At 47.1% G+C, this 15789-nt stretch overlaps 3 protein-coding genes across 3 annotated transcripts; 1 reads left to right on the top strand and 2 right to left on the bottom strand.

Moving 5' to 3' along the window:
- The first annotated feature begins 2244 nt into the window (after nucleotides 1-2244).
- Nucleotides 2245-3777, top strand: ankrd34ba (ankyrin repeat domain 34Ba). The gene has a single exon (XM_068753341.1). The coding sequence runs from the start codon at nucleotides 2245-2247 to the stop codon at nucleotides 3775-3777; it is 1533 nt and encodes a 510-aa protein (XP_068609442.1).
- Nucleotides 3778-4188: 411 nt separating this feature from the next.
- oclna (occludin a) lies at nucleotides 4189-9332 on the bottom strand. Its single transcript, XM_068752499.1, has 8 exons — nucleotides 9251-9332; nucleotides 8050-8701; nucleotides 7792-7959; nucleotides 6363-6490; nucleotides 5872-6024; nucleotides 5481-5652; nucleotides 5054-5095; nucleotides 4189-4852 (listed from the first exon to the last, which is right to left on the bottom strand). Exons 1-8 carry the CDS (start codon nucleotides 9298-9300, stop codon nucleotides 4754-4756), a joined length of 1464 nt encoding a protein of 487 aa, XP_068608600.1. The 5' UTR covers nucleotides 9301-9332; the 3' UTR covers nucleotides 4189-4753.
- An 855-nt stretch (nucleotides 9333-10187) lies between these two features.
- Nucleotides 10188-15395, bottom strand: marveld2a (MARVEL domain containing 2a). The gene is made up of 9 exons (XM_068752498.1): nucleotides 15361-15395; nucleotides 14842-14926; nucleotides 13103-14080; nucleotides 12799-13019; nucleotides 12581-12616; nucleotides 12285-12454; nucleotides 12001-12172; nucleotides 11824-11874; nucleotides 10188-11711 (listed from the first exon to the last, which is right to left on the bottom strand). Exons 3-9 carry the CDS (start codon nucleotides 14061-14063, stop codon nucleotides 11592-11594), a joined length of 1731 nt encoding a protein of 576 aa, XP_068608599.1. The 5' UTR covers nucleotides 14064-14080; nucleotides 14842-14926; nucleotides 15361-15395; the 3' UTR covers nucleotides 10188-11591.
- Nucleotides 15396-15789: the final 394 nt, after the last annotated feature.

The following is a 15789-nucleotide window of genomic DNA, read 5'->3' as shown; positions in this document are numbered from 1 at the left end:
CTTATTTCACTCATAAAACAATTACAAGTTTATCATTAATGCTACCACACAAATTCAATGTGAAATTTGACATTCATGTTGAGTAAATGTGAATAAACGACTAATGCCTCAAATCAAACTATAAACTAAACATTCTGTCGTTATCTGTGCTCTGTTCCCGTAGTTAGCTGGAAAATATTTGATTCTCCTTAAACAACTGAAGAAGACACAAAAAAAGTAGACTAAAAATGTGCTTCAAAATAAAGGACCCAAAATAAACAAATAAACAAACACCCCTTAAACACCCTTCACACAAAGACGCCACGGGAATGATCCAAAAACAAAGTACGTTTAAAGTTCTGATTTCGGGGCTAAAGGTCAAGTTTGAATATTGTAAACATTACATCCAGTAAACACTCAGCTGCTGACATCGTGTGGCCGATTTTATCAACTGCTCTGTGAAGTCAGCGTTTCTATGGCGACATCACAGCCGGTTGGTCTGGGCTGTTTTTCTCCACTGAAGAATGTGTCGTTCCATTTTTTATTTTGTCAAATCATTATGTACATTTATGTCTGCATTGAGCCTCCACAGCTCCTGTAGTTTTCAAAACGTAATGATTTACAATAAAAGATTCTAATGCAATATCTGTGATGACAATAAATAAACTCTGGATGTGTAAATTACACAGATGGGATATTATTCCCACACTGGCGCACGCCCACGCAGACACAAAGACCAGTTCCTCTAGTGCCATCATTCAGCCTCCTTAATGGTTGCCATGGAGATGTCAAAATAACACGCAGGTAAACCAAAGGAAGTCCTTTTAGGCGGGTTCCACGCTTAATAAGCCTTTACTGAATCAGCCTTGTTGCTATAGCGCCGCTGCTGCTGCAGTGACGGCCTCGTCCGACCCGCCTGATGACAAGCATCCGTCGCTTTCTTCTCACAATTACAAAAAAAAAAATAAAAAAAAAAAAACCTTGATGCTGCAGCCTCCTCTGAGCCTTCCTGCATCGATCACATCAAGTCAGCGCAGCTCTTGGAGGACTTCAGTCACGGCTCTGCAGCACGGGAGGAAGGAGATCCTGTCATGGTAGGACCGATCCCATCCGACAGCTGGTGAGTAGGAGAGACGGCAGCAGGACTTTAATGTCAACTCCTGCCTTAGGAGGACATTAAACGCATGGGATTCATGGCGGCGGAGGGGAGTCATGTTTAACCCCCTGTTCTGCTTTATTTAATTACTTCTAAGACATTTTGATTCTTTGGGTGTTTAAAGGACACGAGTGTGTTATTTAAGATTAAATAACACTTTTACGATTTACACCTTAATCTTTAATTTTGTTACCATGACGCCAACGCGAAGCCGACACTCAAGTCTGCGCCTTCTGGACGGATCTGAGCGTTTGAGAAAGACACTGCAGAAATTCTCCCAATTCTTCTCGTGCTAAATTAATGTTGGCTCCTCCCACTTTTAACTGGATACACATCAGGATTTGGTTTGATTCCGTTCAGCCATGTTTCATGGAATCCTGTTTTTGGGGCAGGTGTCTGATGGGGACAAACACGTACAGGAGACATTTAAAGGCGATGTGTGACATCACTCCCATGAACTGCTTCCTCATAACGATCAAAAAAAAGCGTGCTGATAATCTATAATACTAACGCTGCTCGGTTACGCCTCTACAGCTGACTCAGCTGCTTTGCGTACCGTTGGAGCATTCCCAGACGCTTTATGTGACTGGAAATAAGTACATTTATGCAGCGTTGCCGTTTTGTAGATGGTGACTCAAGCAGGAAAAATATTGGCGTCCGAGATGTTGCCACCTCGTCTGCTCCGAAGCAGAACCGAGGCTGAAGGAAAGGGAAAGCGTCCCCGCAGGGTTCTGTGGAGGCCGAGTGACATGAAATGAAGCCACTGAATGGATCTTACACGCAAGGGAAAGAACTCCTGATGGGTTTTTCCAAAGCCAGCCGAGCTCGTTCCGCATACAGGTTGATTTTTGGGTTAAAGAAAGTAGAATCTAGAGTGGATTTTTAGACCCAAGAGTCGCCTCATCCAACTAAAACGACATGGATGCAGAAGCACGGAGGACAAAATCAAATGTTTGCTTGACGGTTGGGATCTTTCCTTGAAAATGAATTGTTTGAATAATAATAATAATGCAGCAGCTCTTGAATCAAATTTGAGTAAAAGTATTTTCCTCCCTGCAGACACTTGGCGCTACTGCACTTCCCCAAAACTACCTGCTGGCATCGAGACAATGGAGGCAGAAGCCAGCTGCAATCCTGGGCTGGCGGTGGACCCAGGTAACCCCTTACTGAGAGCCGTCTTCCTCCGCCGTCTGCGACTCACGAGGTTGCTGCTGGACGGCGGTGCCTACGTCAACGAGAGCGACGGCCGAGGCCAAACGCCCCTGATGGTGGCCTGCAGGACGCAGCACATCGACACCCGGAGCGCCAGCCGGGTCAAGCTGGTCCAGTTTCTCCTGGAGAAGGGAGCGGACCCCAACATCCAGGACAAGGATGGTCGATCCGCACTGATGCACGCCTGTCGGGAGCAGACCGGCCTTGAGGTGGTGACTCTGCTGCTCGCCGACGGCGCCGACATAAGCCTGGAAGATCGGTCCGGGACATCGGCTTTGGTCTACGCAGTTATCGCCGGGGACTGGAAGGTTCTGAAGCTGCTGCTCGACACGTGCAAAGCCAAAGGGAAAGAGGTGATCATTATAGCAACCGACAAATTCCCTTGTGGGAAAACGCACGCCGAGCAGTATCGCAGCATGACCTCCCTTAGTCCTCTAGATCAGAGCGACAAGCCAACGACAGCCCCAGCCTCTCCCTCGGAAATTCAGCTCCTCACTTCCCCGCATCCCCCAAAGCCCGTCTTCTCCTTCAAAGGCGGCCCGTCTTGCGGCGTGTCCTCCCATCCGTGCTCCCCGTCACGGTTCCAAAGGCTTGGCCAAGAGGCACAGGACGGGCTGCAGCAGCCTCTCCTGAGGCTGAACTCGGAACCCTGGCTAAAGATCCCAGAGTCTCTGCTCAGAAAAGGACACAGAATTCCCAAACAGGAGGGGGACGACAGTACACAACTGGACAGCTTCAAATGCTACGAAGAAAGATTGGCGAGGGACAAAGGAAGAGGAGAAAATGGACGGGACGAATGTGCTAAGAATGTCGGAAAAAAGATGTCCCTTCCAGGCCTCTTTTTGTCCCACTCCGCCTCCCACCCAAACCTCCATTCGGGAAACCTCGGAAAGGATTCCATGGCCTCCCATTCTTCTTTTTCTAGTGGCAAAGGTCTTTGCAATCCACTTCACAGCATGGCGTCTTCAAGCCTTCAACGGATAATTCAGAGGCACAGGCTCGGCGTGGATATCTACAGCTCTGACCCACAGCTCGCCGGAGACATCCAAAATATTCCCGAAGAATCCCAGCAAAGAGCGAGAGACCTGGCAGACGGGAAGAGGCTGGCGCCCTTACCCTGCACAACGGGCTCCAGGGAGGCAGCCTCCGTCCCAAACAGGAGAGCGCTCTCTGGGTCGGAGCGTCGAGGGTCCGGAGCCGTTTCGTTGGACCAACTCAGGCATCGATCTCTGCCACCTCTGACCCTCAGCTCCACCAACAACCACATTTTCAACGTTTATAGCTCCAGGGAAAATGGTTCTGGCGAGAAAGCGCCGGGTCTAAAACACATCCTTCCCTCTGCTCCTCCGGGCAACCCGAAGGAGGCGACCGGGAGGACGTTGCTGAGGAGACACTCAATCCAGTCCGAACAGGTCAAAACCACAGCTTGAAAAGGAGCAAATTCGATAAAGGAAACAAACAAGGACCAATAAAACAAACAATTGTTTGCTTTGGTATGCTGTAAACGTGCATGTGGCTTCAGTGTGTAATGAATATACTCAGTGTTTTGGGCATTAGGGGGCAGCAAAACACACTTGACAAATGTCTGTCACAAAATTGTAAAAATGTACTTTAAGGTGCAGAAACGTCTTTCATCATACAGAATTCTACTCGCCAGCTTCGTCTACGTTTCAGGCATCCAACAGATTTAGATTTTTGTTTGTATGCTTGTTTGCGCGCAATATCTGGAGTCGACTTGGCTTTGGTACCAGGTCGTTGCAAATTCCCTTTAACCAGTGTCAATTAATGAATAAGTGAAATATCCCAACTCTTCATTCGCAAATGCAGCAAGGAAATGCTTTCATTTCTGGATTTATTGTAATAAAAATGTTTCACAAATCATCAGAAGAAATACACACAAAATGCATTAAAAGATGTACAATTATTTCAAAGTGTTTGTCCTAGAGTTGATAAAGAAACACACCTCAACACACACTCAATTCCAAAAACAGCTAAAAACAGTGTTTCCCATATTTAAAAATATTGTTAAAATGCAAATAGAAAGAAGATGAGTATCTCACCGAGTCAAAACTCCGAGTTTTTCAAAAACTTTTAGCTGAATATTTCCAACAGTATGAGACAAAATAAATACGCCGAACAGTAAATATGGCAGCTGATTCTCAAAATACTAAAAAACATGGCTTAATACAAATGGAATGTTCTCTCCTGTGTCCCAAATAGCATCAGCTCAGAGAGGTTGTACACACGTTAGTGTAGCTCCGCCCTCTACAGTTAGAAAAACCTCAACTGCACCCCCCCCCCCCCCCCTCCTCCTCCTCCTCCTCCTCCTCCTCCTCGACGACACAAATCACACGTAGTCCATCTTCTCTCACGTAACGGACAGGCAGGGAAGGGTCACCGAGCCGCTCAGGCCTTGCGGTCGTACTCGCTGACCTTCTTCTTGATGTGGTTCAGTTTGGCCTTCAGGTATTTACACCTGCGCTTCTTCACCTTGTAATCTGCGGTCTGAGGAGGAGAGAAAGACACGAGTGAGCAGGAGGTGCAGTCGACAGCTCAGCACAGAGCAAGAAGCTTATTAACATGTTATTAACGTTAACATGGCTCATTTTAAGCCGTCAATGCTTGGTTTGTTTTATAATCTGGTGCAGAAAATGTTGTATATTGAACCTGATCTAGTATTTACTCTCGAATTAGCAGTCCACCTACCTTTTTGATATTCTTTATCCTGTTGTACTCATCCAAAGCATCCTGACAGAAAAGGAACATTAACATTTTATCCCATACATTTTACAAAACTCTCAGATTTAAGAATCCATTTTATGTCTGGAGGTTAGAAATATCTGGATGTTTAGACCCACAAAGTTAAATTCGACAACTTAAACTATAAATCCTGACTTTCCTTTAGCTCTATGTTTTGTTCTCGGCCCACTGCTGAGGGAAATACGAGTCTTTATCCGCTACATGGGGTTCAGCAGCTCGTCGCTATTAGTCAATAATAATTGATGAGACGGAAACAGAGTTAAAGACGACCAAAATGTGCTAAATCTCTACGGGTTCTTTCCCATCATGCACCGGCCGAACATCTTTGACCTAAATGCATTTAGCCTAAATACACGCCAGCGTTCTCGCTCACCAGGTACTGAGGGCTGCCCTCTGCCAGGTCGTCCAGCTCTCTGTCGACCACCGACAGGTCCTTGTTGATGGCGTCCAGCGCCGCCTGCAGGTCTTTGTACTCTTGGTGGTCGCGGTCGAACTCGCGCTTGTAGTCGCTGCGTTCCTGCTCGTTTCTGATCGGAGGGAATTCACTGGCGTAGAGAAGAAGGCAGGGGCCCGTTTGAAATGAGTTTCATCAGTATCTTTGCTACAGTAAGGATCGGTTGAGGATTCTCTGCAGAATATCGTTCTTTCTAACATTAGTGTCTGTCTGGTATTGAAGTATTAAAGAGTTCCTGTCTTCTATTTAATGTCACACATTTGTGCCTTATAAATAAAGTTTCCTTTCTCCTGCCCGTAGCTCCTCCTACCTGTCGAAGTCGTCGTCGTCCAGCTCGTCTCCCGAGGAGTTGTAGTCGTCGTAGTCGCGTCTCCTCTGGGGCCTCCCGGCCGAGCTAGCGATGTCCGAGCTGGCGCTGTAGGGAGCGGCATTATTCAACGGCAGGTTCTCTTCCACCGTCGGACTGTGGGAGCAAATTCATTATTGGGGTCATCTCCCATCAATAAATGGATAATTATAAAGAATGATACATTTGAGACATAAGAGAAAATAGCAATCAAGACATTTGATTTTATATTCCCCTCTGATCAACAGTGACTCAAATAACAAACAGCGGATCAGCCCTTAAGTATTTAATCTTTTTCTGTGTTGCAAGAAAACATGAGTCACGAGTTTCTTCACCAGAACCAGAAGCGCCGTCGACCTCAGGAATGTAAATATTGTATAGTTTATTAGTTTGTGATGAAACTCCTGCTTAATGAACGTGTTTCGGTGTGTTTTATGTCACTTCCGTGAGCTCACTGTGGGGAGATGCTGTAGGGCGGCTTGTCATAGTTTGTGCTTTCGTCGTCCAGGTGACTCCTGGAGCCCCGCAGCTTGTCGGGGGGGTAGTCCGACATCGGCAGCACTTCCGGGGACACGTTGTTCACCTGCGAAGTCGCACACGTGAGAAATGTCATCGGATGCTATCAGAACTGCAAATTATTAGCGGATTAGAATAGAATTATTCCCCCCCCCCCACAAACACACACACACACGCCATGTTAATTATCTTACAAAGACAGAACAACAAAGAAGTTGGACATTGTTTGGTTGTGTTCTGCAGACTCTTCTGATTTTCTTATTTTTCTTTAGTGTTGATTTTTAAAGGTCACACCGCCTCTTACTGGTCTGGCATTTTCAGGCATCTTTAAAGATCCCTGTGGATAAGGACCGTTTCAACAATGTTGAAAAAAAAAAAAAGTTACTCCCTCCAGCAGCCTGCGTGCATGAACTTGTTCTCTGAAAATATGTGACATACTCGAGCTACACCCTGCTGCACACCTCAGCAACGACATGCACCTGCTGCAGGCCGTGACGGACACTCTGCCTCAGCACTTTCTGAAGGGTTCCCACTGGTGAAATAATCCCACTGGGCTCCAGTATCACGCCGCTCTCCCCGCTCGCTGGTGGATTCACGGCTCAGAGCACCAGTCCGACCGGTTCTTCCTCTTCACTGCCCTGCAGGGAACTGCAATATCATCGTGACTGCTAACTAGTGAGCGGCTCGCCTACACCCCCCATGCAGCAGCAGTAGCAGCGTTGTTGTGAAACACTCTGAAAACCTCTTTCACCGTAAAACGTACAAACGGAGCCTGGAATGCTTGAACTGATGAGTCCAGACGCTCATTTCCTCTCCCACTCAAACAGTCGCCTCCTTAAAAGCAAACACAGTAGCAAGAAGGAGCTCGACCCCCCCCCCCCCCGCCACGCACACACAAACAGGTGACAGCAACAAAACCGGCTGAACCACTTTGGCTGATACACCCGAGACGAGCTGCGTTTAGAGTCAACTTCCCAGTACGAGTGGAAGTCGTTACGTTTTCTGATCACTTTACTTTTTCACATCAGTAAAATGTTCCACCACAAAATACAGTCTGAAACAATAATCAATAATCAGAAGTCTTGTTTTGGGTCGTAACTTAAGAGCTCTGGTTTTTGCAGACGTAGAAAACATTTTATAAGTTACACGATTGATCGATTTGATTGATTGAGCGATAACTGGAGGTAAAGGGAGTTAGAGTTTGTTGTGACGGTGACGTCATGTGATCTCTGTGTGAAAAAGACCACAAACATCAAAGGAGCTGGAACCAGAGGGTTTCTTTTATGTCTTGCAATTTTTGCATTTTCCAGATGCTCGAATGATCGATTGACCGCAACCATTGGACCGAGTAACTAAAACGCCACTCACCCACGCCTCGACATCTCGCGGCGGCTCCGCCTCTTCCACGACCTTCACCTTCCTCCACAGGATGTTGCTCTTCCCGTAGTTACCGATTTTCTGGCGAGTCTTCAGAGCGAAGACGAGCATGATGATCAGACCGATGGTGACCAGGAAGCCGAAGACGACGGCGATGGCCTAAAAATCAGAGACAACAAAAAAAAAACACAGAGTAAACAGACAGCCGGAGGCACGAAGACGTGAAGGGGGGGGGGGGTTTGGGTTCACCTCCTGTGGCTCGACGACGCAGTAGTGATACAGGTACTGGTTGACGAACCCGATTGAAGCCTGGGGCTGCTGGTACTGGGCGCACAGACCGGCGATCTGGCTGCCGTAGGCCGAGCCGGCCGACTGAGCCGTGGGGTTCACCGCCATCAAGTACACTATGGAGGCTATTAGCATTAGCAATGCCAGAATGGCACAGACGATCATAACCGCCAGGTAGAACCTCCTGCTCTCCGATAGGCTCGAGTGGGACACGATGATGATGAAGAACACCAGGCCCACGATGAAGGTGATTGCCGCCATGGCGATCATGAACCCTTTGCCCTTTCGAGGGTCGTTGTAGTTCCCGCCGAGGCCGCCGTATCCGTAGTTGTTTCCAGCTCCGTACGCGCCGCCGCCGAAGCTGCCAAAGCCTCCTCCTCCTGCCGTACCGCCTCCGTAAGAGCCATATCCTGCGCCGTAGCCCCCGAAGCCGCTCAGGGCGCCCTGCGAGTCCCACGCCAGCGTGGAGGCAACGCACGCAAATATGGCCACGCACATGATGATGACAATGACGGCCATAATTTTGAAGATTCCCGGAGGAGACGTCCAGCGGTAGAAATGCTGGAACTCATCATCAGGGTAGTAGGAATACGCCGGCTGGTGCTGGACATTACTGCAAAGGGGACACGGGACAGGAAACGGCAAAACTGTGTGAGTTTCAAAGTAAAATAAGAAATCATTCTTATTGCCCTTTCACATGAGACTGAATAGAGGATTATGGAATTTAAAAAAACAGCTGATGTAGAGACTGAAAATAATTTATGAGATGAGCATTAATTAGAAGGCTCACAAATTCAAGACTTTAATTTATGGATTTTCAGTCAGTTTACACCCCAATATTCCAAAATAAATAGAAGTAGAAATGTAATTGCTCATATTAATCCTTTAAAAATTCTAATATTCTTTTTTAAATTTAATTCTCAAGTCAAATGAAATCCACAGAAAACAATGACAAAAACTTCAACTCAGCTCAGGAGGAAGGGAACGGAATTGAAAAACGCTTTTTGTGAATAGTGTTAAATATTTAGTGCCTTTAAACAAAGTGCTTCATTAGATTCCATTCTGATGTCATTTACATACAGTCTGTCTGGGATATGTAAATGTTTAAAAAAAAAAGGTCAAATAAATAATCAAATGTCTGAATGTTCGGAGAAAGACTCACTATCCATCTGACTCGTAAGGAGGAGGACTCCCCTTGGGTCTGGAAGACATCGCTGCTGGTTCTAACGCTGCTCCCTTGTTCCAATCTGCAACAACATTATCAAACTGATATTTTAGCCTCATTTCTTAGACTTATAAGATGTATGTATCCCTTATAAATAAATAAAATACGGGCTCGTTGTTGATTCCTTTAACATTTGAACGTTCAATAATCTTTTTCAGTAGTATTTCAACAAACCTTCCATTTTCCAAACCAGACAGAGGCAGGCGTATGAATGTGAAACACTTTCAATTTAATGTCATTAAAATCACAAAATGTAAAATACATTATTGACTACCGGTACTCTGCCATTTGTAATTGTAGATTTTAACAGAGCAGCAGATATGCTGTTAGGACGGTGATCTAACCTTAAATCACCTTAACCTTAAATTAACCTTAAATTATCACAGTCACAGATAAAAAGCTGATTTAACAGATTTAAAAACAAAACTGCCGTTAATTCCAGAAAGCAGGAAAACGCTCACCTGTCGTCGTTCTCTGCGGAGTTACACCGGAAATGAGTGGAGTGAAACTGCGGGAGATCACAACACGGAACGCCACACCTAGAGGAGCTGCTCTCGGTTACCTGAGCCACGCCCCCTTCTAACAGGTGTCATATTACGCAACCGAGTCGCAGCGGAAATGTACCCCAGAATGCTTCAGTCTCACGACTGCACGCACATTCATGTGCACGAGATTTCAGTCAGACGCGTTTCAGTAGGTGAGCACAGAACTACGCAGGATTCACTTGGTTCATTTAGCTTTTTGGGTTGATAATGACCCAAAACCACCATAATAGTGAGTTTTTCATAATATGTCTCCTTTAAGACCCAGAATAAAAAGGGCTTCTTCTTTTTTATCTTGAGTATAAAACACAAATATTAAGTTTATTACTGTATAAAATCAATACAAGCAATTTTTCACATATTTCTCTTTTAGAGTAGAAAAACTGTGTGAGTGCATCAGAACACAAGGAAATTAGACAACAAGCGATCAGTACACAAGCAGAACTGTATTCTGAGCACAGGAAGCAGCAAGTGGCAGCTTAAATTATGAAAGAAAACTATTTACAGCAACACATTTACAGATATTTAATGACTTCCAGTGAATCAAGAGGGCCAGTGCATCCAGTGAAGAAGATAAAATAGAGGTGCTCAGGTACTTAAAGCAACTCTAAAGTACTACATGTTTGACTATGAAATGGTAGAACAGTGTTACAACATATACATAACCTGCAAAGCTCATGAAAAACATACATATTTTAAGAATCAGACATTTAAGACTTGTATATAAAAGAGACCGTATGCAACAAGAACAATGGTCAGTACTTCTTTGTTTTTGGGACCGAGTGGAAACCGATTATTCTCCCACATTAACATCGATACCATTTATGAAATGAAAAAGCCTCATCAGTCACAGTATCTCTAACATACATCTTGAGTCTGTTGCATATTCAGACCATTTAAAGTGAAAAGTTTGCTCCAGTCTCATATTAATCTAGAGCCAGTAGCCAGTTAGCTTAGCATAGACACAGGAAACAGCAGTATCACATACGAGTACATTTTGTAACACCAGAACAAGAACCAAAAGTGAAAATCAGAGTTTGAGGACTGACAGAAACAGGCTGTCAAACAAACACGGTTTTCCCTGGTGCATTCAAGTGTTGTCAGAATAATTGGAAAAAAGTCACATTATCTCCACCAATATGTCGGAAACTCAAGGATTGCGTTACACAAGTTGCTGACTGACATAATTAAAGCTGCACAGTTGATGTTTGGAAACTTTTCATTCCTGTATTAAATACCTTTATCAATGGCTTGTAACTTCAGTTTGTGTCCGTGATTAGATGGGAGTTATTTATGAGCGTTAGTCTTTGCTAAAACATTTAATTCCACCTCTTTGTGGGTTTTAGGGAACAAACTGGGACGGAATGTCTTTGTAACATCAAACTTAATAAAAAAAGCATCAACATGAAGAACACCTTTCCAGCATGGGACCGTCAGAGGAGCACACGATGCTAAGCTAACCAGCTACTGGACATCATTTTATATGTACATTATGCATTTCGCAAAATGTCGAACTATATATAAACACATATTAAAAAAATATAAAAGATTTTTCTCTGCATTTTAGGATCTTGAGAATCTCAGAACGCTTGCAGGACGTTCGCTCACAAACAGATTCCGAGCAGCAGGCTGGGAATCCCAGTGGCATTTCTGCGGCGGCGACTGGTTTCCAGTTAACGTGCGGAATTCACCGCCAGCTCTGCCTTTGAAGTGCTTTCAGAGGAGGAACGCCGGCCTTAGCTGTATCCGTCATTCCACTCCATGACTTTATCGTATTCCTGGATCTTCTGTTTGATGTGCGACAGTTTGCTCTTCAGATACTCGCAGCGCTCCTTCTTCTCCAGTAAGGTGGGATCCTGGGTGGGGGGGGGGGCAGAAACATTCAGATTCATGGCTGCATCCTTTCAACTGTTCAACAGGCGCTATTAGAATAAGACTCGCTGGAGAGATGTTCTGTACAGGCCTCACATTTTTCTTCCTCTGGTATTCCTGGAGGATCCTGTTGACGCGATCCGCCTCCTAAAATACAGAAAGAGAGAGAGTAGGGGCTGAAATACGAGACGGCGCTGGCGAGAGAGGAAAAGGGGCCTTCGATGTTGGCGCCGCGGGTGTTTTGCTAACTATGCCGTGACTGCATCCAATCACCATCTGGCTGGTGGGCTGCTGGGGCAGGCTGCGCATCATGGCGTCCATCTCGTCGAACTTCTTGAGGGTCAGCTGCACCTCAGAGTGGAGCTCTTTGTACTCTGCGTACTGGTCGTTGAACACGGCCCGGTACTGGTCCCGCTCCTCGTTGGACTTGATGGACGGGTACTTGCTGCGGGGACGGAGAGGGGGAAAAAAACAAACACTTTAATCCATTGAACGGCGTCTCAAAACAAACAATCTGAGGATTGATCGCCGATAGGAATGACGACTACTTCACTCACGCGATGTAGTCGGGCAGAATGACAGGTTTCGGAATGTGTCCCGAGGGTATCGGTCCCTGGAGAACCTTTGGGGGGGCCGGTTTAGGAGCAGCCCGGATGGGGACCACCGAGGAGCTCTGGACCTCTTCTGGACGTTTGGTTGCAGAAGCAGAAACCTGAACTGGAACCATCTGCAAAAAAACAAAACAAATACGTCTAAAATGACAGACGAGCATTCATCGAACCTGCATGAGATCGTGTTACAGCGTGTCCCGAATGTACGCAATCGTGTATTTATACAAAACAAGGATGCTTACCAAAGTCTGTGCAGCCCCCGTGTGGGCGGGATGCATCTAAGATTCCAAAGCATCAAGAACAAAACCCAGTTAGCAAAGAGACAACGGCGAGAGGAACAGTGTGGACGCCCCAGGGCTGGATGAACCCAGCAGCAGTTAGCTTAGCTTAGCTTAGCTTAGCAGGGGTCACGGTTCACCAGCCAGAGGCTACACTGAAGAACGTCTGGAAGTGCTCTGACCTCCTGGCCGTGGCGCTCCCTGTATCTGCGTGCAGCTTCGTGCCGCCACATCTTCAGGCACACCATGGCGCCGATCAGGTACACGACCATGGTGACAAACAGGAAGATGATGGCGGCCGTCTGGCCCGCCTCCGTCCTGCAGAAGGCCCCGTTGATGCCGTTGTTGAAGAACGGGTAGGAGCAGAGGCCGCCGCGGGTCGTGTCTCGGACGTAGACGATAGCTGGCGAAGGAAAAAAAAACAAAAGGTGACGACGCGTTTCTGCCGGTGAAAAACCGTAAAGGTGAAAGGGGGGCGTGGCCAACCTGCCGCCATGTAGAGGACCGCCAGCGCCAGGTTTATGGTGAACTCCGTCAGAGGCCACCAGGAGGAGTCCAGCAGGATGGTGCGGTAGTACATGGTCATCCCCATCACCAGAACGATGACGGTCACCAGCCAGGCCAGCCCCGCCACCACCAGCACAAACGGGGTCTTGGGGCCCGTGTAGTAGGCCCCGCCGGTGCCTGCGCCGCCGTACCCGCCGCCGTACGCCCCCCCGGGAGACGAGTAGCCGAACATGTTGAACCATTCGTTGTCTTTGTGGATGTACGCGCAGATGCAGGCGAAGACCGCCGCGCCCAGCAGGAGCTCCACGCATCCCAGAATCCTCAGCAGCCCCGGCCAGGACTTCATGTAGGCGTAGCGTTGATGGTACTCCTCCACTCGCTCGCTGTAGGTCAGACCCGTGCGGTAGGTGCGCCCCGACAGGGACTCGGGGGCGTCCTGCACGTCCAGAAGCTCCTTGCGCGAGTTGTAGCTGCCGCCCGAGCCGCCATACGGATCCCGGTAGGATTCCTGGACCGAGGGGGAGTTGGGAGGCGAGCAGCGAACGCCGTCGGTGGTGCTGTTGTTGTTGTTGTGGGAGGAGCCAGACACGGACCAGGGCTTGTTGCTGCTGCGGTTACTGCCGCCGAAGAAGTTCTTCCAGGAGTCGGGGATGAAACGGTGGACCGGTTTGATGTCGAGGGCGGGGTCGGGATCCGGCTCGGGGTCACGGTCGTCCCCGCTGGCGCCGGGATCGAACTCGCCGCCCACGGGAGGCTGGTCCGGCAGAGGAGGCGGCGGCAACGGGTCGGCGCTTTGAGCGAGGCGGGACGCCGTCTGCTCCCTCAGCGGCAGCGGATCCTCAGAACGCCATCTGGGTAAAGACTCCCGCGGTACCTGGTCATAGTCGGGATCCTGTCGGACGCTCTCAGTGCGTCCCTGAACGCCTCCTCCATAGGACATGAGGACGGCGATGGTCCCTGGAGTACACACACACACACACACACACACACACACACACACACACACTGATTTATCCAGTAAAGTTTAAACACATTCTCACACACAAGAGGATTAAATTCACGTTATTCAGTCTGAGCGTTCAGGAGGCGGAGCCAGCATGCGGCGAGCTAGAAGAGAAGACGACGCCTCATCAGAAACCTGCCGATTGATTGATTGATTGATGATTTAGCTTTCATTTCACCATTACTTCAAGTGGAGGAAAAGCCGAAGAGAAATAAATGAATATTTCATGTCGTCTTTTCTTTTCATCCAGATTAAATTACTTTCATTAAAGTACACGATTGATTCTTCAATTATTTATTTGTTCGTTCAGTGAAGTATCAGAAACTAGATGTTGATCCTTTAATGTCATGTTTGTTCTGATTTAGTACCACGTAAGATTGATTAATCATTCACAGAACTGCGTACGCGAAGAAGAAGAGGCACAAAAAAAAAGGCCGATGATCTGAAATGAACTGGAGGATGATTCATGCAGATCGCCCACCTAAAACAAAGCCCCCCCCCCCCCCCCCCGTGATTCCAGATGTTGCCCAACATCATGCAAAGACGCGTCGAGAATGCATTTCTGTGCAGAAAGCACGAAGCCGGACGGATATAGAGTTTTATATCCACGCAGGGCCTGCCCACAGAAACACATTCCTGACGGAGAGCCAACCCTCGAAAGCCCATTAAAATTAATAAATAAAATAAATGGATGATACGAACTGTGCTTGAATACCTCGATCACACGCAGTCACTCAGCACCACTTACATTGGGCTGCAGCTCACAAAGCAAACCTGGTTCGATCGCACAGAAGAACCACCTGCGGAGAGAGAGAGAGAGGATGTTTATAATAATAGAACATTATTAGAGTACTACTGCAGTATTTAGCTGGGACGAGGCCGTATTAACGTTACACCTTCCAGCCGGCTCTCTGCCAGAACCCCTCGGTCGGGTTCAGAAGTCAACTTAATGGCACATTCCGGTGCATTTATCTCTATTAATAGTCAGCTCTTACTTGGAGTCGCTGAATAAACCGCGTTTTTATTAAAGTCACTCCGAGACCGCTTTAAAAAGGTTAAAGCTAGTCACGATGCTAGTTGCCATTTCCAGCTAACAAAATACCTAAAGTTAGCCGGTGACGTTTCAACTTCAACAAAGTTCGTATTTCACACATGAACAACTCCGAACCTAATATCTAATCGAAGGCACTGATCGACGGTTAATCATCGTGACGTAAACACCAGCTTTGCTCACCTTGTTCGCTTCCTGAACTTCTTCTTCCTCCTCCTCTTCCTCTCATCGCAGTAACGTGAAGCCACAGGTTTCCCCTCTGACGTGCCCACGTGATCTGCCTATCCCTCTGACGTCACTCAGACGGAAGGGGAAGTGTCTGCTGCAAAGCACACCTGCGGCGCACGTATCGTCGATACCGAGACTTGTTTACCGAGCGGTGGGAAGTACGTCTGTACTTGAAATACTGCAGTACCCCATATATTTTTGTGTGTAATACTTTATAGCCTGAATGGAGCTTTTGGGCCTGTTTTTATTCAAAGTTATGTGATTAAAAATTACATTTTTCTGCAAGATATCAAATTTTTTCGAATATATTTTTTTAAATAATGAGTTTGTGCGTAGGTCAAAGTTTCACCACGATTCGCCTTCTCGACCTCCACTGGAATACAT

This window comes from Brachionichthys hirsutus, chromosome 19, assembly GCF_040956055.1.
Source record: "Brachionichthys hirsutus isolate HB-005 chromosome 19, CSIRO-AGI_Bhir_v1, whole genome shotgun sequence".
NCBI lineage: Eukaryota > Metazoa > Chordata > Actinopteri > Lophiiformes > Brachionichthyidae > Brachionichthys > Brachionichthys hirsutus.
Note: the sequence above shows the minus strand (reverse complement) of the source record. Positions and strands in the feature narration are given on the sequence as shown.

Bases quoted from the DNA above. Each gene is read 5' to 3' on its own strand.
- oclna (XM_068752499.1), bottom strand. From the start codon at position 9,300: ATGTCTTCCAGACCCAAGGGGAGTCCTCCTCCTTACGAGTCAGATGGA. The intron at 8,702-9,250 runs GTGAGTCTTTCT...TCCCCTTTGCAG, and splicing joins CCTTACGAGTCAGATGGATA to TAATGTCCAGCACCAGCCGG. The intron at 6,025-6,362 runs GTGAGCTCACGG...TTGCTCCCACAG, and splicing joins CCCTACAGCATCTCCCCACA to TCCGACGGTGGAAGAGAACC.
- ankrd34ba (XM_068753341.1), top strand. From the start codon at position 2,245: ATGGAGGCAGAAGCCAGCTGCAATCCTGGGCTGGCGGTGGACCCAGGT.
- marveld2a (XM_068752498.1), bottom strand. From the start codon at position 14,063: ATGTCCTATGGAGGAGGCGTTCAGGGACGCACTGAGAGCGTCCGACAG. The intron at 13,020-13,102 runs GTTGGCCACGCC...TTCCTTCGCCAG, and splicing joins GGTCCTCTACATGGCGGCAG to CTATCGTCTACGTCCGAGAC. The intron at 12,173-12,284 runs GTGAGTGAAGTA...CCGTCCCCGCAG, and splicing joins ATTCTGCCCGACTACATCGC to CAAGTACCCGTCCATCAAGT.